Here is a 25,065-nt window from a genome sequence, read left to right on the forward strand (position 1 = left end):
GTATCAATGTATATAAAGACGCAAGAAAGAAAAATAATCCAGAAAAGACCCCGGCACGCAGAATCGTACTTGAGATCTCTGAAACGTTAGTGCAAGGCGTTAACCACTGAGTCACGGAGAGGCACATCCTTCAACGTTGAAACGGCAAGCTATTTATATCTACCACTTACCGCTGTTTACGGGCATCTCGGAAGGGTGGGGGGGGCTATTTTGTTCTCAGCATGACCAACAAGATGGCGCAATGACCGCGCTTTGCCACATCATTATGACGCGATGGCGCGCGCTCATCTCTTACACGTACATTGCCCCGTGAAGGGGAGGGTGGTGCACGCTCACTCTCACGCCCTTATCTCGCGGTGAGGAGAATCGTATGTCTTCGCTAGCCTTGGTATTTCACCGAAACAATTTTGTTGTAGTTACCGGGCGTACAAAGGTCACTGCAATTGTAGTACAGCCTCCATTTGCAATAAAAAAGCATGGTCTTCAGGCACAGCGAAGTCACAAGTGAAGCGTTTATTCGTATTGATCCATACCTGTGAGTAAGTTTAGTGCGTCATTTGTGCGTGAGAAACGCGGGGAACGTTTCCATCTGCTTGCCATTCAGCGCGTAACCTTTCAATTTGTTGCTATCGCGTTGATTTCTTCGCCTTTGTGGCAACGCTCTGATTTTTTTCTTAGTGTTTGTTCGAATTCACTTCATTGTACGGCCGAAAATCAGTTTTTTAAAGCACAGCCAAATGCAGTCACACCTTTCTCGGTTTCTTCTGCATCACAGCATATGTATCATCTATCTGGCGGGCCCCATCTTCTGCTGAAGGCACGGGTCTGGAATTCAACGCCATAAGCATCACGCACGATGTCAAAAAGAGATGACATTTCTCACAGAAAGTCGCTGAGCATGCATTTTTTGTGTTAAAGGTAAGCACACGCCTATGCCTAATTCGGGGTAACTACAACTGCATTTGTACATATACACTTCAGATGCTTCAAAATAATGGTCATTTTATATTTACCCAGGAATGCTACGTGACAAGTGCTTGCTTAGGACGCCTGCATATATCAACGTGCTGCTTTATAAGCATCGGTCGTATGCCTTGAGGCTGCATATTCTGTAAAATATTCTGCGAGCATCCCTAAGTTCCTTCATAGAAGGGCACACAAAGCCACATTATGGTCCTGCTTTTCTCTTGGACAAAAATCTTTGTTGTAATGGGTAAGCCTCCGATATATACGGCAACAACCACCTTATGTCCATCTGTTAGCCAGCGGTATGGTACTGAGGTGAGCAATAGTTACTGCGCAGCAAAAGATAACTTCATGAATAGACGTGGTGAAACGTTATCAATTTTTTATTACATTTCACTTTCAGGTTCTATTTTTCGAAGAAAACAAGCAGTAACTAGGTCGTATTTAACTAGTATTAAAACAGTCAAATTGAGTACATTATGTGATTATCAGTTTGGTCCTGCTTTGCCCGTATTTAGGTTATTGTTGGTATGTTCATACATTTTTGAACGTGTCTTTAGTTTATTATCAATGCTTAGCGTTTTTGTGTAGTTCTGTTAGGACACAATACAATAGTTTTTGACTTCTGGGCATCCTGTTGGAAAAAGTTGCAACCACCCATGTGCTATGTATTTTGCGATTTTTTTAACAAAGAGGAAGTTGCCAGTAGTGTCCTCGATCTGCTTAGTATTGTGTTGGAGAAATGTCGAAGCTCACCAAGTGTCCAAATTTGTTAATCGCCCAGATTCTGGGTCCGCTTGAAAAGCGCGAACAAAGTGAACAGGTGCGCAGCTTCGCCTATTGCCTTACAGACGCGTAATACGCCCTGCACTGATAAGTAGAAGAAATAGCAATGCCCTGGTTAAAAGCGAACAACTATATTTGCAATAGAAGTCACCCGATAATTAAACAGACAATGATACGTTCACTGCCTTTTGTCTTTTTACGGCACGCTGAGGCGTGCAACGAGCATTCGAGTGAGGCTAGTAATTGCGAAGGCGATGTGCACGAGACCCTATCACGCTATCATGTTCCGATCTCGTTGGAAACGTGCAAGCTGGCTCCAAGGTTTTCAGCAATGATTGCTTATTTAGGGTGTTCAGAACATCGTATCTCCTGACTTGCGAATAGTAGAATTTTAGGACATGAACCCATCGCCCGAAATATTCTTCGAAGCGAAGTCTGCTAACATGCGAAATGTTACTTTGAACCGTTATGGAACGTAAAAAAATAATTCATAGCAAGGCTGCTGTGAAAGCAAATTGTTTACTGATTTATTTGAGGAAAGTTCAGCTCCTTGCGAAGGCATTTCGAAGGGCATTAATCGTGCGTGGAATGTCGCCTGGCAAATGCACTCTGTCACTTCCAAAACAAGAATTTCTTCAAAGCATCCTGTCTCATCAACGAAATTTACTCGTGACTCATGATATCGGTTACAATATCAACATGTGCATCAAGGTAGCTTCCGCGTAATAAACAATTTCGTGTGACATCCGCATCAATCTCTGTGGATGCCGCTCGTCGGAGATTTCCAATGGCAATGGCAGGCAGCGTCCACGGAGCTGATGTGCACGCTTGAATCAACGAACCATCAAGTTTCGTAGTTCGAAGCAGACTCCAAGAGCCCCACCACGGATCCCACCGTCGGTAAATGTAGTTCCGCAACAGCGCTCGTGTGTTTTACGTTGAAAGCGTTCATTCTATATTTAATACGCTGAGCTATTTGAGACAGAACGCAGCGCACACCACTCGCATTTCTTTTCGTATTTCTTTTAATTTATTCGTTGTGACTTCGCTGTTAAGAATGTGCGACAAAGTCTTCCCTTTTGACCTTTACCTCAAACGCTAGACGGCATCTGCGTCAACATGAAATGCTGATGGTGCGACCCTTAATTTCCAGAGCCTTACTAAACATGTGCCAAATCGGACTACTTTGCGTTGTACTACATGTGCAGAAGCTCCGTCTCCGTAGCTTTCTCTTCAGTGCCATGCCTCATCATGTACTTCTCAATGTTTTAGACAATATGAGTGATCACAATGTGCTTGATTGTGAATATACTTTAGCGAACAAAGGCCAGAAACACCAAGAAAAATAATCCACAACTACGCACGGGAAAATGTTGATATAATAATAAATCATCTGCCATTTTTTAGAACGTTCACGCACATTGTGGCTGCGCGCAACTAATGAAGAATGATATCTCGTGCAAACTCATCCAACTGAAACAAAAGAAAAGTATATTCCTAAAACAGAAGCTCCAGTGCCAAGCCAGAACGCATGGTGGAACTTACATGTCAAACGCTTCATGAATAAAAAAATTCTCGAAAGCAAAACACTCAAGACCTGATAGTGATTGGGAACGTTACTGTGAACAATGCAAGCAACGTAAGACATAAATCAAAGCCAAAGATAAATTTTCTAATATTCATATAACAATGCTCTGAAGGAATAATAACCAAACTTCTGGAAGGTAACTAACACAAAACAATCGTCGTCATCACAAGTGTACATTTTCAAGGATGGCGTACTTCTTTCGCCATTGTGTGTTGCAACGAAACTAAAAAATTTTTGGATCTGGACACATAGATAGAAATCCCCTTCCGTCCGACTTTAACTTCACGAATCTAGGGTCAGTCATGAATGATTCAAATCTTTGACACCAAAGTAGTGAACAAGCTGCAAATAATTCGGCACCCGGCCCAAACGGCATCGGCACCAAAATGCTAAAATTACAAGTATGTAATTCCTCGCAATCTAGCTGCTCTACTTCAGTAATCTATTGATAGTGAGAGCGTACGAGAGACCTGGAAAATTGCCAACATCAGCAGTTTTTTTCTTAAATCAGGTGACGCCTCTATGCTTTGTAACTGCAGATAGATTTCACTAACAAACATACCGTGCAAACTGTTAGAGAACATTATATCAATGTAATTATGGCATATATAACCATGAACAAGTTCTTCTTATCAAGACAGCATAATTTCCAGTGAAGCTTTTCATGCGAAACTCACCTATTCGAACCATTAACCGATACACGTGAAGTGATACAAAGTAAAACTGACATTGATGCTCTAATTAAAAAGGCCGTGCAACACTTTTTGAGCACGGTCAGAAAACACTGCCGATCGGTAGGAGAGGCTCACGACAACACGCGAGCCAAATTATATAGCCCAGCACGCGGCCTGGAATTCACAATAAATTATTAAGGTCAGCTCAAAAATTGCTTTCTCCTTCGTCGACAAATGGCATAATATGCCCAAAAATAACACGTGAATTACCCATCTATCAGCCATTGGCTAAATGGAACATGGCGCTCACTCGTTTTGAAAATCGCCGTGGGAGGACGAAACTTGTCGATGCGTGCGCGCGCGCTCACACCAAAAAAGCAGCCCATTGGAAGAAAAACAACTACTAAAAAGTGCTCAAGGCCACGAGGCACGTGTGACGTTATTCTGTGGCCCTTCCATCCCTCCCTGCGTAGAATCCAGAACTTTAGTCGCGACAAGAGACGAGAAAATGGAATCGCAGCATTCGCACTCGCACTGAACGGTTTCCTAAAGCTTTTACGGCATTGAATTCGTGACCAATAGGCTTTTCCAGTGAATTCATTCCATGGTTACCTAAAGAAGCGTTTCAGGGCCCCTCTAACAGCGAAAGCTAGTGTGAGATCCCAATTCAGGTCACGTGCAGTTGTCCGCCACCGCCACCGCTGCCAGTGTCCATTACCACATCGCAGGAGATTACAAAAAAGCTAGTACCAATGACGCAATGGTGCTCAAACCGGGGTCTGTTCGGTACTAGCCCTGTATTATACTACTTAACTACGCCGTTGCTTGGAACTTGTTGGCAAACTTGCCCTAGGCAGTCTTGATGTCGAAAAAGCAATCGCGGTAGTACGACTTATAAAGCGTTTTAAAACAGCGAAAGAACCAGCACTCGTCGTAAAATGTGAATAGCGTAACGAGTAGACCGTTCAATGCTCCATCTCATTACAAAAGCTCGTTTTTAACCACCTAATAATTGTGGTGCATACCAACTGCAGCCATAATTGCTCATCGTCGCATCAGCCACTGCATGAACATTTGACACAAAATCCTTCGCAAGTGTTCAGCGGATACTACGCTTCTCAGAAGAATGACAAAAAATAGCATGGCAAATGCCGGCTTAGTACCCAAAACATATAATAATGTTGCCCAAGTGGATATGAAGAATGTGTGCCTGCTGTGGTTACCCAATAGGTGTTTTGAAAATGCTCTCAAAAGCCGCTCTTCTAGCATTTGCTATGACTGTGCTGCACATTCCGCGCAGACCTGGTGCTATTTAGACTTCGCCAAAGCTTTCCACAAGCAGTGGGGCAGCTTGGGCTAGTTGGTATGGAAATTACGATAGTTATAGCGCGAGAACAAAACGACGACACAAAGACAAGAGTCTTTCGTGTCCTTCTTGTCTCTGTGTCGTCTTTTTGTTCTCACGCTATAACTATCGTCATTTCCACAAGCTTCTCATAACCGCCTAAATATAAAACTGAGCACCCTGAACATGAACCCTAAATTTCTAGACTGATTGCTGTCAGCCTGTTTATTTTTTATTATTACCTATTATAAAGGTAGAACCAGGTGTTCAGAAATGTACAGTGGTAGGGGCCATCCTATTCCTAATTCACGTCAATGATTAAGGCAACCGATTGTCATCCCCTAGTCAGACAGTTTGCAGGGAATTGTGTAAGTTGCAAGACAAATTACTAACCATGTCAGTGTCACTGCGCTGCAGTCTGACATCAACCAAATCACCCACTGGTGGTATCAATGACAAATGGAAAGTAATGTATCCAAATCGAAGCACACTGAATTTACAAGAACAATGAAACCTGTGCTTCATTCTTACATAATTAACGATGGGCCAGTTTTCAATGTGTTTACAATAAAATACTTAAGCGTTCATCTTGCACACGACATTTGATGAAATGGTTAAGTTGAGTAAATAGCAGTAAGGCTTCAAGTGCTTTTGGTTTTAATAAACCTAATTTGCTCTCTTCTTACCTGTCCACCAAACTTTTCGCATTCATAGCTTTAGTTCCCTGAAAAATGGAATACGCCACCCTTATTTGGAATTGTAACCAACAATATATTATTCATAAACTTGAGGCCATCAAAAAAAGCAGTCCTCTTTACCATAGGAAAATATTCGGCGGTATATAACGTACTAGCTATGTAGACGTCGTTAAAGTTACCTACACTAAAAAGCTTAGGCTTATTGCATTGTTCTCTCATATTCAAAGGCTTTATTTGAGTGTTTCATGCTTTCTACATTCACATAATAAACCAGCTCATCGCATTTTTCCACGTCTGGGTGATGCTTACAAATTAAAACCCATGTTTGCCCGCGCTGGCGTCTCTGGTGACTCACCATTATTTCTTGTGGTTTATCAGTGGAGTAAACTGCCAAACAACGTTTTAACTGTGCGCAATCATGGCATATTTGTTAGCGAAATAAAGGAAATGTGGAATGTAGAACTGTTACATTTTGTAGCGTCCTTTTGTTTACTTTAGCTCCTATATTACCTGCGTTATTGCATATCTAGTTTTGTGCCTGACGGAGGGCTGCATTGAATAGCCATTTTTTTTATACAAATTTTTTGTGCTTTTTGCGGTCATTTTTTTGTTTTTATGTTCAGTAAATATTTTTGGTAACGTAACCTCGCAGTATTGTCACTACCCCTTATTATGTAGTGCCCACATGGGCCCTTAGTGTATATGAATAAAAAAAATTGGCAGCTTATCCACGGACTGAATGATGGAGAGTGGGGCGAAGCATTCGTCCGTCCATTTGTTCTTGCTTCCGTCCGTCTATGCGTACGTTTGTGTGACCGTCCATGCGTCCATCCACCCGTGCGTGCGTGCGTCTGTTCGTGCGTCTGCCCCTGCACTCGTCCATGCATCCGCCCCTGCGTCCGTTCATGCGTCCATCCATGCATCTGTCTGTGCGTCCGTTCGTCCATCTATTCAACACTCCAAGTATCACAATCTCGCATCTTTCCATCATATATTCGCCATATAGAAGCACCGTCATCCAGCGGACATTCCAAGAACTAAACGAGAGGTGGCACACGCACACCTTCTTACGGCGTGCGCTTCGTGTCTACTTCTCACCTTTAACCACCTCGAGTTCATGGTATATACCAGTTAACTGTGTTCATGTCACTGCGGCCCAAAGCTCGCTAAACCTTTCTAAAACGAAGGACGTTACACCCAGCGAGTATAACGTTGCAACCCTTTCTTGTCTGATAGTTTTCGATATACGTGGCAAGGGCTGCTAATGTAGAATGAGAGACAGGAGAATTCGGGTTTTACTTTTTTACGGCTTGTGCTTCGTATCTACTTCCCACCTTCATCCACCTCGAGTTCATTGTGTATACTAGTTTATTGTATTCATGGCACTGCAGCTCAACGCTCGCCAAATCTTTTTAAAACTAAGGAGGTTACACCCAGCGAGTATAACGTAGCAACCCTTTCTTGTCAGATAGTGTTCAATGTACGTTCGAGTGGTTGCTAATGGGGATCGCAGCGTGCGCGTTAACTAAAAGTCGAATGCTCCTGTCTCTTATTCCCCATTAGCAGCCATTGGAATGTACATTGAGCACAATTTTTTAATGTTTAACAACACACAGGTGAAATCTCCCAGCGGCACCACCTTGGAGGTCAAAAAATAACAATTGTTACACACTACGACTACGTGAGACGAACGGACACAAATTTATTGGAAATGTTTATTAGTGTAGGGGAATATGAGAAGGCTATCGATGATCTTGGCATGGGCAAATCACCTGGTCCAGACCGCAATAATGCCGCCTTTTACAAGGCGTTGAAGGAGGACATGGCCGCCGCATTGCATGACGTTTTTTCAGAGTCTTTAGATCGCGGAACGCTGCCTTCATCGTTTAATCGGGCGCACACTGTGCTGATTCCTAAAGGGAAAGAGCAACATGTTTTACGCGAAGCGACAGGATACAGGTCAATCACGCTAACAAACGTAGATTATAAGGTGTTTACGAAAGTTCTGGCTAGGTGGTTGCATGGAGTTATATACAAGTTGGTCGGGTCACATCAGAATTGCGGCATAGAGCGTAGGAACATATTCACAATTATTCATGTTGCCAGGAGCATTTTGGAGTATTGTGACGCTGCGCTTCTAAAAGTAGCTATGTTACAAATTGATCTAGCGAAGGCTTTCGACATGGTTCCACACAATATACTCTTCACGTTAGCTGAGCACGTTGGTCTTGGTGCGATCATATGTAAAGGTATTAGATTGGCATACAAAACTTCAACCACAAGTTTAATTGTAAATGGAGAACTCTCACAGTGCATACAAGTACTTTCCTCCGTGCGCCAGGGGTGTCCTTTAAGTCCTCTGCTTTTCGCTCTATTTTTGGGGCCACTTTGTCAGAAACTGATTCACCACACAGTGATTAATGGTTTCAGGTTGCAGTCATGTGAAGTGCGTGTTTTGGCATACGCCGACGATATTGCCTTTTTTGCTTTTGATAGAGAGAGTGTCACTTCGTTATTAAAAATCACTCAAAGGTTTTGTGACACGAGTGGAAGTTTAATGAACAAAGAAAAAAAGCATTGGTTTATGGCATGGTAATTGGGACCTCACGCCCAGTTCCTTTGGAAATATTCAGTGGCTCACGACACCTAGTCGTTACCTAGGGGTACTATTGGACAGGTATCAAGACAGTGAAGCATTTTGGCTTAAAAAGGATGAAGAACTGCGTGCGACTGCCGAAGGATGGAGTGGTCGTGGCTTATCAATTTTCTTTCAGTATGCAACGTGTTTCTGACGGCTAAAATTATGTACCTTTTGCAAGTACTTAGTTGTAGGCGCAAAAGCATTCATAAAATCCACAGGATATTCGCCACGTTCATCTGGAGCTATATATGGGAGCGAACATCTAGAATAAACTTGTTTCGGCGAGTTAAGCAAAGAGGGCTGTCTTTATACCCTCCGTTTCTTAACCAAGTAATATCACGTTTCCTGCTCATTATAGACCAGAGAGACTCCTTTTTATGGTCTTTTTTTCAAACAACGCTCTTACACCACATGCCTGACTTCTTTGTATCTTCAGACAGGGGAGAACGACACACCTTGTCACCGTTCGTGCGCGAAGTAGTGTTCTTATATCGTTTCTTATGGACGAGGTTTTCGATAGATTATCCAACTAATGTGAAAAGAAAGCGCCTTATGAAAGACTTAATACAGAATCTTTTTCCTGTGCCCCTGTACCGTTCATAGTATGAAAAATCATATGGTCATGACGTATTAAAGCGACGAAAAACGCATGTATACCACCCAATGTGAAAACCTTCTTTTTTAAACTTCATACGGTAACCTTGCCACTAAAACCGTGGCTTGAAGAAAGAGGAATGTATGTACCATGGGGAAGCAGCTGTCTCCTGTGTAACAAACTTGAGACCATTGAACATGTGTTTATTGATTGTAAGAATGCTATTTTCTTTTGGGACATTTTACAGAGGACTTTAAAAAAAGATTTACCTCTTACTCCATACGGAATTCGTTTTTTTGCCTTGTGATAGTTCTGTGCAAAATTTGGATGTTATATATTTAATTGGTCTTCATTCGGTTTGGCATAGTATGCTATTGTACATACACTGTAATGTGAGAGTTCTATCCGTTAATGAGTGTTTCGTGGACGCTGTTATAAAAGTGCGAAAAGTGTATAAGACTACCGACTGTGTTCAAGATGTATTATCTTTGTTTGACGCGTTATCACGCATTAAACACGTGTGATAGTGATTGTCATATTAGCTTGACCTGTAGTCAAGAAGACAATAAAGAAAAAAAGGTGCCGCTATAAGAAACTTCACCCCTAAAAATAGAATCAAATACTAAAAAAGTTGTCAAGTTGTCTCCAGCTAAAGACTCCTGTGTGTCTGCATGGCCACGTACATAGTGAGTGGCGTACGCTTCTTCATCGTCAAAACCACGTGACATTATTAGGTCAATATCCCTAGATGTCTCTGAACGACATAGTTACCTTCAGTGTCGGGGTCAACGAAGATGTTGCGTAATGGGACTCAATCCCGAAGGAACACATATTGAAGTCATCAGAAAATCGTGGATCGTCAATATTTCAAGATTCAAGATTTATTGAGGTTGTTATCAACACAGTTTATGTAAATCTTTAGCACTGATTAGACCCATAGCCATAGGCTAAAAGGGGGTCTAGCGGGAAAGTATACAAACAGACTCCCAATTTGTATAAAAAATCAGAACATCGAAGAAACTTTTTCTTTCTTGTAATTCTTCAGGTTACTATGAGTTCAAATGACGTGGGGCCGCGCGAAGACGGCATCACATAACAACGTCGCTAGGGCAGAGGAGGTCCGGTTGCGGATGCAGTGCACGGCTACGTGAAGTATAAAACGGTTTATTCTTAGAAGAGAGGGGTGGCATTTATAAAGAAAATTGGCTCCAAAGAGAAAGAAGAAGGTTGGCGCCTTAAATTAGTGTTACGTCAAGACATGTGACGCCAGTTGGCTTTTCGAGTACCACGGTAACTCTTTCACACGTTAGTTTATTATTGTAGGTTTATTATGTGAAAGCTTCACACGCATCAGTAGTTGACATGCTTTTTGAAATTTTGGCAACACCTCATGATACTTTACAAGTACATCGACAGCGGTAATAACACCAATGATTAAAGATCTACTTATTGCGGAAATAAGAAGCGTGATTTCACAACTTGAAGAATGGCACAAGTTAAAGTTAGCAAGGCGTCACCATTGCGAGAATATCTGAAGTCATCGCGAATTTAAGTGATGACGTCATAATAGGTCGTGATTTGGTCGGTGGTGGAGTTACATCCCCTGCTGTTTGACAATATGTGAGCAGCAGAAAGCTTCCGGAGACTTACGCCATAGACTGAAAAGACATTTTTCACCTCAGAACATAGCTCTCGTATTGGCGTACTTCTACACGCATATATCAGAGACACTGCAACCCTCCTATCTACCACGTGATAAAACATTGGTGCCTGCCCAGTGCTGATGTCCCGCTTAATCCTCCTTGGTCCCCCTGTGACAACAATCAGCCTAATTCACCGCAGACGTTCGAATAAATTTGTGCAATATCAGTGAGTACAAAACCCTGTCTTTCAAATTCGGTGGGCAGCAGCTCTCCTTATTGTGGTGTGAAATGAATCAAATTGTGTATGGCAGTTATCTTTAATAGACGTAAAGCACGGAGATTTCTGGTTCTTGCAATTCGCGTGCTGTTTACTTTGGGATATATTTCTTGTGTTGGGTTTGTTTTTCTATTCGAAGCCATATTGATCCTGGTACACGAACTCATATTGTGGATGGGGTCTCTCATTTTCAGCTTGCCCTCTCGTACAAGTGGACATATCAAGTAAGGAGGACCCTCTTTTGCTATTGCAGTTACCGCCCTCATAGATATTGCAGTAATAATAAATCATAAATGCCATCAAAGAGTAATGGATAACTAATTTACGCTTGCGGCACGAACACTATGCAAAACTTTTGTTTCTACCGAAAGCTTGTTTCTGTCGAACGTCCCCTTAAGTAAAAAATCTGTGAGAAATTGAGCCATGGAAAAGTGAAGCTTATGTTGATGCAGTCGGAAAGGTAATTCATTGTGGAAAAATTGCGGCACTACGGGCTTCCACCTTTCTGGAATTTTCGTATACATACATTTGAGGAAAATGTTCGTTGCAGAAAAACTGCCACAGTCACGAAGTTTACCCTGTCATGCAAGAAAGTAAAAAAATACTAGTGTTTGTGTATGGAATGGCTGGTAAATAGTGAGGTACTAACAAGCCACACTCTCCCGCTAATTGAATGTAGAACAAATCATTGAAATTTGAGTAAACTATCAGCTGTTATGAGTCCCGTGTGCAATTAAAACATTCACAATGCCCACCGTCAGGTGGGGTAATTCTGAAAATGAATGTAGTCTAGCAATTCGTAGTCTAATCAATGTAATCCTAAAGAAAATGACGATAAGTAGACTGTTGTAGCAACTAGCAACAAAATGAGAGGTTAGCACTAAATGACCTGTAGTATGCCCATGCAAGATACCTTTTCTCAGCCTTTACATTAAAATACTGCCACTAATCTTACAAAATACTGTTGGTGCAGAGGTGTCCTGCCCCTGAGTGAGTAGCATTTGGTCACGTCTGACCAAGTAGAAAATATATTTTAGGACCTGTTTCCTGATGAGAAAGCAGATTTAGCAACCTAGGTTTGTACGTGCCGGACCCAATAATTGTTTTTTTCTTGCAATAATTTCTATTTCTGACTGCTTCCTTCTGCCCTTCAATCGTCTGGGCGAAAGCAGAGTTACTCTGCTTGGTTGCAGCGTGCGTTCTTATACAGGCAGCCAAAACACTGGCAATATGGTATAACAAGCGAACTCTATCAATTGTGAGATTGCCGTAGCAGAAACGGTTGATTGCTAAAACATATGCTCTGCAGAGCATGATATATATAAACTAATGCATAAAAAGCGCAGGTCATTACTTCAGTTTGGAAGGCAACACTTCTGTACGCCTGCTCCTATTGCGGTTTGCGAAACACAAACTTATAACTAATTGACCGTTGCTTATAAAACATCGTTGACAATTTCAAAATAAAGCTTGAAGGTCTGATATTTTCAAATCGGTTGACAATGACAGTGAAAAATGTTGAAAACTGGAGGTTGAGATTAAGGGAAGGCTTGGAGTTTGTGGAAACCTTCACCTAACATTGGCTTGCATGTTCAAAAATACCGCTTTTGCATAGGTTATATATAGGTTGTTTCTAATAAAGAACTTTCTTCATAGTTTGAGATAGCGTAATGACAACAATGTCCAGGGTGATTGAAATCTGCGCGCATAAACCGAAATATTGATGTTCATTACCCAAGTAATATTTTAACACACCTCATACACACAAACACAAGAGAAAAGCTGCCGGAGGACAGTAATTTGGCTGCCTTACCAAGATAATGTGCTCTTCATTGCAATAAGCGAGAAAATAACGGCAATGACATTCAGTGAAGGTCACAACGTTTATTAGATTCGAAGCAACTTTGAGTAGCCTTTGTGACGCTGCGCGTCCGTTGATCCTTGCCAACGCGACGCATCGCACTCCCTTCACCGCGGGTGTTGAGGTGGTGAGAAGTAGGCCACGCCTTCCCTCGGAGTGCATGGTGTTGTGAAAGACGTGAGTCGAGAAAGCCGAGAGCAAGCACCTTCAAATCATCGGCAACACCAACGAGACGCGAGTAAAGGAAGCCGAGCACAGATGTATTCCTCTTGTGGGAAACAACAATGAGACGCGAGGCAAAGAAGCCAAGCGGAAGCTTCTTCAGGGCGTCGGCAACACAGACGAAAAGTGAGGCAAAGAAGCCGAGTGCAAGCGCCTTCAACGCGTCGGCAACACCGACGAGACACGAGCCAAGGAAGCTGAGCGCAAGTGTCTTCAACTTGTCGGCAACACCGACAAGACGCTGGCCGAGCAAGCCAAGCGCAAGTGCCTTGATTAATTGATATGTGGAGTTTAACGTCCCAAAACCACCATTTGATTATGAGAGACGCAAGGCTCCGGAAATTTCGACCACCTGTAGTTCTTTAACGTGCACCCAAATCCGAGCAGGCGGGCCTACAACATTTCTGCCTCCATCGGAAATGCAGCCACCGCTGCCGGGATTCAAACCCGCGACCTGGGGGTCAGCAGCCGAGTACCTTAGCCACTAGTCCACCGCGGCGGGGCAAGCGCAAGTGCCTTGAACTCGTTGGCAACAACGACAAGATGCGAGTGAAAGAAGCCGAAGGGAAGCGTCTTCAACGCGTTGCAACACCGACGAGACGCGAGGCAAAAGTGCCGAGCGCGAGCACCTTCAACGTGTCGGCAACACCACCGAAACGGGAGCCAAGGAAGCTAGGTGGGAGCTCTGACAGTGGAAGGCCAACGCCGGCGAATCCTCGGCGTCACCATCGTCGGCAACGTCTCGAAAGTGCCGAGCGCCCTGTGCCGAAGCGCTCACACATAAGCTCCGGCAGCTGATCTCGGCCGCGCGTGTCGCATCGCGTTCGTGAGCCGTCCGCGACGCCACCATGGCAACGCAATCGCCAACACCCACTTCCGACGAGAGTTGCTCTCACGTATCTTCGGTCACAGTTGCCGCGCGCGTGGCCGTCTGTAGTTCGAGAAACACCTGTCCAATGTTGGTTCCATCTGAAGCCGAATGCAGCTGGAGGGGGTGACCGAAGTGATTCCAAGTGACTTCGGCATGGACCCGCCTAACGTCGTGGTCTGCTTCACTTGCAAGGAGTTACTGACGTCGGGCAAGCTTCCGAAGACGAGCGTCACGCATGGCTACCGTTACCCACCTCGCCCGCCAGGACGTTCCTAGCTAAACCATTCTTTCAGCCCCGCGTCAACGCCCGTTTCAACCAGGCAACCAGGTCAACGTCATGTGCACTGCTACTGCTTCGCATCCAATGAAGGTTCCCTTGAGGGAGATGGTCCATGATTTGTTTTGAAATGTTTACTTACTACCGTGTGTGTTCCGGGGTGCATGAATCCACTGACAGCAAAAAGACGGCAGAAACTGATGTCTACACGTTTGTCACGTACAGAGTTCACACAGCAAATGTATCACGAGTCCTTTGCGACTATTGCTGGAGAAATTAATGTCTGCAAGATTGCAACGACTGATTCCGAGAACTATCTCTGGTAAGACAACTATTGTAGCACACGAAGAATGTTCACTGCAAGGTCAGTTTTCCTTCACATAGTATCCAGAAACCAGGTGTAAATTGGTAGCGGTGTTTATTATTTGGGGCTAGCGCTTTTGTTCACCTGACACATGAAAGGCACACACATCAGATAAACAATATGGCTAACGTAATTATACCTTTGGGGTGATGGTGAAGTTATCTGAACACTGTGTACCTGTTTCCAACATTGCTTTCTTCAATGTGATCGTGAAGTGTTCGCAATAATTAGTTTAGTGAATTTTTTCAACCACATGACCTATATCCAACTACTGTCTGACTGAACTCACGTGCATACCAATAACAGTTAAAACCATAATTGCCCCGTTATAATTACGGAGGTAGCATACATTAAGGCCAACCGGTTGCCTAAAGCTCAAAACAGGGATTCAAACTTTTCAACCAGAAATATAATTTTCCTACAATAACAGTCATCCTCGCATCGTCTGAGCGTTTGCTTAGCAGATGTGAACAGCCAATCCTCGCAAAGACTCGCCAATTGTGATGGTTCGTGGATCCCCAGAACCCAGACGCACCGAGTTATGACAGTCAACATGAAAAATTGCTTTATCAAGTGAGACGGAGCACAGCTGAAAGACATGGACAACTGACACAATGCAAAGAAACTGAACACTTCCAACGCTGATAATGTTTCGCCTTTGACGACATACCAATGGCGTCCACGCACGGACTGCACAGCTCCACATGCTCGTGACCCGATGCTATGGCCGACGACTACTCACTCATGCCATTGCGACGAACACAGGCGCCGGGCAGCCCGATGAATTGGTCGAGGCTGACTTGGAAGCATCGACGCCCTTAAGATGGCGACAGTTGTCGAATGTCGATGCACAGCCTCATAGGGCCATTTTTCTTCTTAACGATTTTTATAGGTGAATTGAACGTCGATGTGGATCTTTCAATCACACCCACAAAATGTGGACTGCGCAAAAACACCTTGACTTCTGGGAGGTACCTCATCGTACTATCAAGTAAATACTATGGACTCAATGTTCAAGTAAATTATTTTTTTTCGTTCTAAGGCCTGTCGAACGACAACGGTTTTTCAGCTGGTGTCAGGAAGCACGTCAACTTGTCTCCTCTCCGGGAACCCTTTCACAACAGGCACGTTCACGGCGTTACCGGGTGTAACAGGCCGAGTTGATGTCGCAGTGACGATTGGCATCGTCTCGGCGTCTTGCAGCGTTACGTATCCCTCTTCGTGCCGCTGACAAGTCGAGCTCTTTCCTTCCTCTGACAAGACACACGACGCCTAGGTTTCATAAAATTGGCAGCTGCAGTTTTTGCTGCTGCGGCCACTCTCATAGTATTTACCACATCGGCCCGGCGTAATTTTTTGGGTGCGGGACCAAAAATCAGCTGCTCAATGTACCGTCTTGTCGCATTAGAAGCAAAGTAACGATTCATGAGTTTCTCGGTTTTCCTCGCTTGCCTCTGAATTTGCAAGCTCAGACGGCCCATTCTCTTTACGAACGTGTTCTTATTAAAGTTCGAGAGCGCCTGTGCTTCCATGAAGCTGTCAGTGGTCTCGCACATTGTGCTGAAGCTCAGACATTTTCTTTCTTTAAGAAAAATTCTGAGCGCTGGTGAACAGCCTTTGTTGAACTGTTTGCGAATCATGAGTTCTCTCAAGCAAGAATAACATTTTTCCATCTTGCTCATTTCTGTTCAATGATAACAATATCCTGAGAGCCTTGCAGCATAGTCAGGCCGTACTCATCATTTTCACGTTTAATGTTTCGGAATTTCTCCCGATAGTCTTGTGCAGTGCACCGTAAGCGCTGAAGTAACGTTGCTTTTAGCTGGTCGCAGTTTAACGTGGCTGTCGGATTCAACCACCCTATCACAGTCAGTGCCTCTCCCGTCATGCGTGAACTCAATGACAACCCTTATTTCACACGGGGCCACCCTTGACACGTCGCGACCCGCTCAAACCGCTGTAGGTAGGCGTCGAGGTCGTCGCGCGTTTCGTGAAAGGGCTGTATTAGTTTATGAAGGCTACACACTTCTAGTTCACGTGTAATGCTCGACGTAAGTCCCCCTGTTGCATGAGCCCCAGTAGACTCTCTTCCCGTGCTTTCCTGAAGTCGCAGCTTTAGCTCCAATATCTTCAGCTCTTGTTTCTGAAGAAGGCGTTGCCGCTTAGTGCTTTCCCTTGCGAACTCGCGTTTCTTAGCACGTTCATCGCGGGCTATTGCACATTCTCTGTCCACCCATTCTTTAAGCTCGTCCTTCTCAAGCCCTAGTTCATGTGAAAGTGCGAATTTATTTCCCTGTTTATGACTTAGCTTCGCATCAGAGTAATGGCCTTAACGTTAGTGTGCCATCCTGGCAGACTCGCCAAATGTGGTGTTCTTGGCCCTCAGAGACAGGAGCATCGAGGCCACGATCTTGACTCCGAAAAAGGTAAGCTAGGCTTGTGTCGGAACCTTGGGACGGGGCATCGAGGCCACGACCTCGACTCCGAACCGCATGCTCGAGCCCCACAGGAACAGCTGTTAGGCCGGCCCATAACGCTCGCTCGTTCCCGGAACAACAATCTCGTCCCGACTGATCTGGTCCCACCAGCTCGAACCCTGTAGACCTTGGACAGAAAGTGTGGCACTCTGGCTGGCTGGCAACATTCTCGCAGCCCGATGACGTTCATCACCTCGCGAGTTTCGCTAACGTCTCTCTCGCGCCCACCTTCGTCGTTTTTCCGGCATACTCTCTAATGGCGTACTCTGTAACCGTATAGTCTTACAGTCATTGACGACGAAAGCCTTCGCCGACACAGCGGAAAGACCCTACGCACCCTTGCGCAAAACTTTCTTCATCTCTTGTCTACGCACAATGGCGTATTCTGTCTTCATCTCCGGATCACCACTTTCTGGTGCTCGCCAAAATACCTTCTAGACGTTTCTAATCGTTTCCTCGGCACGGTGCACTGCCGAGGCTAGGGAAAGGGCGCGAATTTGCGAGAACAATCCGCAACACGTGGCACAACTACGGGGTGATTCACACTTTCCTTCTCGATTATTCTAGGAGCCTCTCGACGAGACGTTTCTAAACGTCTCGTCAGTGTGCCAGTCCGAGCTGTGTGAACGGGCGGAACGCCTCTCTGCACCGTCGGAGCTATGTGAAAAGGCTAAACGTCTCTCTCGTAAGGTGACAAAACTCTGCATGGCCACGACTCTTTCCTTCGAGATTTTTCTTGCGATCTCTCATCGACCGATACAAGGAGGTAGGCCGGCGAACTTGTGCTTTCGAGGGGGAGAGTTGGTGCGCCCAAAGAGTCTTTTGAGGTTTCTAACGCGATTGCGTTAAAGAGCTGGCGTCGCAGAAAACCCGCTGCCGGCGTCGCCTCATTGGTTGTGAGCGAAACATCGTCTGTTTGTCTGTGACGGAATAATTACAGAGATATCCGCGGGAGGCCGCTACTTGTCCGCGCATGTGTGCGCGATCATTTTGAAAAAGCCGCGCATTCGAAAAAAAAAGGGCTCAAAGTCACGAAGCAAAGTAGTTTCTTTGCCCTGCCACCTCTTCCTCCTTAGCTTCCAGCGTTTTTGTCGGGACGAGAGAAGGGATAATGCAATTTCAGCATGAGACATACTTTTGTAACTCTACGTGCACTGGACGGATATTTAAAACATTTGCGGCGTTGAATTCGTGAGGCAATAAGCTCTTTTAGTGAATTCATTTCATGGTTACACTAAAAAGTTTTTCAGAGTCCCTTTAACGCATTTTGTTTCACAGGTTTCACGGGCAACTAGCCCATTCGGCTATAATAGCGCGTGCTGGTCCAAGCTATTGTGTGCGTGTTCGTGTGCGTGCGTATGTATGTAACAAAACATATGAATAAGTATGCAATTAGCGTTTGAAGGGTGCACTAGGGGCTGGATTTCGCTACCACGTTCAACTCTTTAAGGCGAAGCTTAAAGGTCCCTCAATTTTTTAACCGATGGCATTGTAGGGCGACAATGTGACGCCCATTATTGTCGCCGTCGCCGAAATTCGGAGGCGCGCTCTTTCTTGAGGTCTCGTTTTTGACACTGCCTCCACTTTCATAATTTTATCCCATATATTAAAAACCACATAAACGAGTGCGAAACCAGTACCTCATAGAAAAGTCCATAACACAGACCATAGCCCATGGGCGCCGCAGTCACTAAAGAACACTCAATACAGATTAGCATTGCAATTTGATTTTACATCACAAGAAATATAACTCGGGTAGATGAACATAACACTCCACTAATAATTTCAAATAATACCAAAGTACGAAGGTCTTCCTTTAGAATACTTGTACAATCATATAGATCAGATCAAACACATCGACTCACCCGACATAAACATTTCACAAAGGATACCAACAACACAACACATGGAGGCTCAACACTGCCGCACAATTTGATTCAACCTTAACACCTATCCTGTGTTTTTCGTGTCGCCTTTGCGCTCTTTTTTACGATGCTAACGCCATCTCTTGTAGTTTTTCCCCTTTCTCTTCTGTCGAGCCGTTTAAAGCGACGATGTCTGAGGCATTTTTGCCGTAGGTGACCTTTTAAACACCGTTAACGTGTCATACCAATCAACTGGCAGCTGCTTGTTTTTCGCCAGCTCGTGCACGACGCGGCTTTCGGCGTTGCTAGCCGACTTCGACAACTTTTTGCCAGTTGGTCAACTGAGGTCATTTCGCTGCAGTTACAGCTGCACTGCAGTTTTATTGTCTGACACGATTACCTCATGACTGCCTTCCTTTGTACCACGGCTTCCTCTTGAGCTCGGGTGTAGTCCTTCGCGGGAATATTCTCAACAGTGTCTCTCTGATGCAGCGTTACCGAGGACTCCATCGGGTCTTCTCCCAAACGTTCGGGATCGTTCGGCTCTCGCGTTTCATCGATGTTTCTGATTATCAGGTCATTCAGGGGGGTCGTCATGCACAGGGCCGTAAACTTCCCACTGAAGTACGGGGTTTCTAACTAAACCTAAGCCTCGGGAAGCATCCGAACCATACTGTCAATAAGGCGAACTCGTTTCGTTTATCCCGTTAGTTCGCTTACCCGCACCCAGATTCTCCGCGTTATAACAGTGGAGCTACCGGTGTCCCTTAACACTGGGATCTTCCGGCCCCCAACTTTGCCAGCTCGTGTTGTCATTTCCTTTGTAACACCCGTTGGCCGATTGGACAACAAAACACCCACAGCAGGAAGTTTCTTCCCATTTTCAACTCCAAAAATCAGTCGGTGACCTCATCATCATCAGCTTTTGGTGCCACCTGCACACAAGCTACTTCGTTGGTTTTACTGGCTCCATTACGACACGTGTCTGCCTTGTGCTAAGTCTGACCCCATTCAAAATATTTTGCAATAATGGGACTCGTAAAGTTAGTTCGAGAGCTGTCAGCGCGATGACCCACTTGATTACACAAAAACATCTCGTAACACTTTCCGGTGCACGCTTCTGGTCTTCGGGTGCCTGTTTTCTTGATTCTTCGGGATTTTCTTTCTGTACATTTGCCAAGTTGGTGCCACCTTCAGCTTCCAAGAATAGATCGGCCAATTCAAGCACGTCTTCAAGTGACTTAGCTCGCTGCTCTTTAAGGTGTAGCGACAGGTTCGGGTGGCAACTGGTCTAAAATTGTTCTTTACTAAGGAGCTCTCTAAGCTCATCGTACTCCGGTGCTGTCCATAAAAGCTCAATTCATTTGTCAAAATAACGGTGAAGTCGGGTGGCTACTGACAGCAGTCTCACCATCGGCTGGTTTTCTCGTTCAAAATCTGTTTCGGAAGCCTTTTGCAGTGAATCTGAATCACCTCAGTAAAGCAGCTTTCAATTTTGCAGTGTTAGCTGCATCAGTTGGCGTCAGCCTCCCGTACACACTGAGCGATTGGCCACTCAAGCAAGTACTCAGAACTGTTGCCCACTGATGCTCCGGCCAATTCCGGATCCTAGCAATAGTCTCAAACCTGGGAAGGTACATGCCAAGTTCATCCTCCACTCGTGAAATGCTAAAAGCAGTTGACTTGGCTTCAAGCGGAAGCCATGATCTTCTCGTTCGCTGCTTTCAACTATAGCCTGGACGGTAGTTTCACTTCGTTGTTCCAAACGGAGGCACTCGAGTTCCATTTCGTGCTGCCGCTGCTTTGCCTTTCAACCATCCCTGCTTGTCTTCTTCCTTCGCCCTTTCAGTTGCCAGCCTTTCTCTTTCCAGCTCAGCAGCCTTCTCCTCTTTGGCCCTCTCAGCTGCCAACCTCTCTCTCTCTTCAACTCAGTGGCTTTTATATGTGATGCATTTCTTAGCAAACTTAGGTGAATTTGAGCTTGTCTATCTATCTATCTATCTATCTATCTATCTATCTATCTATCTATCTATCTATCTATCTATCTATCTATCTATCTATCTATCTATCTATCTATCTATCTATCTATCTATCTATCTATCTATCTATCTATCTATCTATCTATCTATCTATCTATCTATCTATCTATCTATCTATCTATCTGCCTAATACATTTAGCTATCGTGGCCGTTTTGATAACGCTATTGATACCAAACTCGGTATGGCATAACATGACTGCAAGACAACCATTTTTGACGAGGCATAACATGAAAATCATGACATGTACGAATGCCATGATTTGCATTTCATGGTCCTGCTGCTCTTGCGGTGGTTTCGTTCACATCACATGTTGCGAAACTGGTATGCTATGACATAATTGCATGGCGAACGCAAGCGCCACAACCTAGCATTAAAATCATAAATTGCGTGTCATTAACAACAGGACTACATACCACACTCATGATGCACTCGCGGCCGTTTCGCTAGCTTCACATTTGCCAAATTTGGGATCACGTGAGATCAATGAATGACAAAGGTATGTGACAGGTGCAAACATTATAATCATTAGATGCGTGTCATGTGAGTACATGACTTGATGCCACAGTCAACGCTCCAATACATTTCATCGTGAGGCGGTGCGCGTGCGCGCCAGCGTTCGTTTCGTCGCATCACGCCAGCGTGGCCTCGCCAGGCACAGCTCCTGCCATATACTCGTAGGCACGCGCCGCTCTGCGTTGCTTTGACGCATGCGCGTTTCAGTGCGTGCGGTGTCCCTCCGTTATTAAAAGAGGTAGACGCATGCTGTACAGGTATTGGATCAGTGGGAAATGCAGCATGTCGCATTTCACAACGGTTGATAATGGACGCTGGCCGCAGCGGTCGCCTCTGGCGTCAAGCTGTACAGTGCTCAAGTTTTGCTAACATGGCGTCGCTGCGCCCAGCGTGTGTGTGCGTCAGCGTTACGTTGAAGAATATTCGGCCCTTCATCATGCGCTCGCGGCCGTTTTGCTAGCTCGACTTGTACCAAGTTTGGTGTTATGTGCTGTCAATGGATGACGAAGGTATATGACTGGTGCAAACATGATAATCCTGACTAACGTGTCATGTAAGAACATGGCAACTAAGCAGCTCACAGCGTTTTAAAGTGACATATCCGCCTTTCTTATTTAAGCTTCACATATCATCCATTCCCACTTGACGTGCGATCTGCCAATTTTTCTTCCTTGGCCCTCTCGGCTGCCAAGCTGTTTCACTCTACCACCTCTTACTCTTTCTGGCTCACCCACTTCTGTAGTTCGGCGCCAGAAAGACCCATCTTCTCACCAAAAGCTACTATTCTCTCAAAACCCTTGGTGACTCGCAAATGAAGTTGTAGCTGCATGCAAAAATGTGTGCCTAAAACTGGCTATCGAAACACTCTGCACACCCGTTGGCGAGAATGGCGTGCAACACACTAAAATCATTCCGATAGCACTACAAACAGCTCTTCCTTACTATATTAGATACTTTAGACACACTTTGAACCAAAAAGTTCTGTTGCGGACGCCACAATGTCACAGATTCCGTGAATTAAAGATGCGATCGCCGGGCTAATTGCCAGGGCTTCCGTATCGGCCGTTCGAACTGCACCACAATAGCACGGACACTTCAGAAGTTGTCATATTTGGCGCACTAGCGAAAGCCGGCTGTGGTTCAAAGAACGAGTCAGAGTCGACAGTTGATGAACAAAGAAAAGTATTCTCATACTCGGGAGATCAAACAAGACGCAAATATGCACACTCGACAATAATTCAATACAATGCATCACCAATCAAGCAACGAGCTACAGAATACATTCAGATACACTCAACACAACGGACACAAACATCAATATGCGCAACAACGCAATCACATGCATCAAACAACCAAGACACCTAAAGACGAAAGAGCTCGTAAGCCTATTGAGGCTAAATTGCTTGGGACAAAGTTTGCATGATAGTTTTTCACGAATCACTCACTCAAAGTGCAGCGCTCTTGTCGATCCGCTACCCCCGAAGTTTCTTCTCCAGGAATCCTCGCGTTATTCAATGTCCGCACTCCAAGCACCAAACTGCTTCGCCGATAACACATCGGCTTCCCTCGCGTTGCGGCGGCAAACGCGTCTTCGCTCGCTAGCCGTAGACACAATCTCCTGCTTCTAGCACAAGCCTTTACCCTTGAGGTGGAAACCCTGTTTCTCATGTGCTTTGTTACTGCCGACATAAGCCTTCGCCGACATGGTGGAAGGATCCTACCTACACTTACGCAAAACTTCATCTCCTGCCTACGCCCACTGACATAAACTGTCATTTCTTGATCACTACTCTCCGCTGCTCACTGGAATACTTTCGCGCTGATTTCTAGACGTTTTCAATTTTTTCGTCGGAGCGCTGCACTGCCAAGGCTGGGGAAAGGGCGAACCTTTGCAAGAACAATTCACAGTACGTGACATACCTAGGGGGTAATTTACACTTTCCTTCTCGATAACTCTGGGAGCCTCTCAGCGAGATGTTTCTAGTCGTCTCGTCAGTGTGTCGCACCGCCAAAGCTCTGTGAAAGGGCGGGACCTCTCTGTGGTAAGTTGACACAACTCAGCTTCACCATGCCCTTTGGAGAGTTTTCCAGGGATCTCTCCGACGTATACGAGGAGTATGATCGGTGAACTTGCGCTTCTGTGGGGGAAAGTTGGCGCGCCCGAAGAGTCATTTGATGTTTGTTTTCTTCTTCACCACTGGCTTTGGAGGGCGTAATTGTGATGACCAGTATCGTCATTGTCGCCGAAGTTCGGAGGCACGCGCTTTCTAGAGCGATCGTTTGTGACGCATACAGAAAGTAAATACAGTTCTTTTACAGAAGGGAAGCCTCCAAGAGTCTGAATGGTCTACAGACTTCACCCGTTAAAATCCTTCCTGTAGTCTGGCCGCGTAAGGAGACTGGTACGGCTTACCAGCGTTCATTGCCCTTGAGCAGTCCAGTGAGGAAGACGCAGCGATGAGAGTGCACAAGCTCGGGCCCGTAGTCCTACGACTTGCTCCCACTTCCAGTGAACGACGTCGTCTGTGGCGCTGTCCTCTCTGCCCATACACTAGAACCAGGCCGTGCCAGGAATTCGCCAATAGCCTCGGCGGTTGAATGGTAACCAGGACTCCGTCAAAACCATTGCCGACTAGATGGTTGCCTTGGTGCCCGAGTACTCACACCCGACGTGCTCACACGCCACATCCTGGCTGCTCCTCCAACCACCCGCACAACTCCCCTCTTCCTTCTCATTCTATGCACTGGCCCTGGACTCTATCTGCGATTTTCTTGGGGTTTTTTTTCTTTTCTGTGCTGGGTACTCGCGCGGGTAACAAGTTGTCGGTAGCCCGTCTTCGTCATATCTTCGCACCAACTTTGAAAAGAACTGCAATCGCGCATTTTATTCACAAGAGCCCCTATTTTGAAATATATTTCTTGAACAAAAATAAGCTGTAGTTACATGTGCGAATAATCAGTGTCTTCAATGCACAAGGTGTCCATAACAAACCTACAAAACATACAAGCTTACGCTAAGCATTCCTGCTCAATGCGCGTAGTATCTTTTCATCGAGGCCAAAGTTAACGGTAGGCATACGACACAGGTTGGAGGAAGTCATCATGTTCTTGCACAAGAATAATGAACATACAAGACACGGAGGCGTCGGTTCGAAGCACTGATTCTCCTTAAATATCAGGTGCTTTGACTGTGGCTCCGGAAGACAATTTTGTCCTGAGCGATCGAAGCGCTTGTCTTTTCTTTGTGCACGAGGTTTTATTCTTCTTCTACAGCTTCCTAGTGATCTAAGCGAGCCACTGAGTTTTTTTCGGAATAGCGAGGTATCTGTACTTGGATATACAATCTAGGTAGCTGCTTCTCA

At 45.1% G+C, this 25,065-nt stretch overlaps 1 protein-coding gene across 2 annotated transcripts in view; it reads left to right on the forward strand.

Annotated features, from left to right (window-relative positions):
* Window positions 1–421: 421 nt before the first annotated feature.
* LOC119179921 (uncharacterized) overlaps window positions 422–25,065 on the forward strand; it is a 77,816-nt gene continuing 53,172 nt past the window's right edge. Inside the window, exons 1-4 of one of the 2 annotated variants that reach the window (XM_075869588.1) lie at window positions 422–535; window positions 776–918; window positions 1,018–1,281; window positions 11,408–11,437. In XM_075869588.1, the coding sequence (XP_075725703.1) occupies window positions 1,171–1,281; window positions 11,408–11,437 (141 nt within the window). In that variant the 5' untranslated portion in view covers window positions 422–535; window positions 776–918; window positions 1,018–1,170. The remainder of the gene's footprint in view (window positions 536–775; window positions 919–1,017; window positions 1,282–11,407; window positions 11,438–25,065) is intronic. The other variant, XM_075869589.1, reaches the window with a different exon arrangement.

This window comes from Rhipicephalus microplus, chromosome 7 (genome assembly GCF_043290135.1).
Source record: "Rhipicephalus microplus isolate Deutch F79 chromosome 7, USDA_Rmic, whole genome shotgun sequence".
NCBI lineage: Eukaryota > Metazoa > Arthropoda > Arachnida > Ixodida > Ixodidae > Rhipicephalus > Rhipicephalus microplus.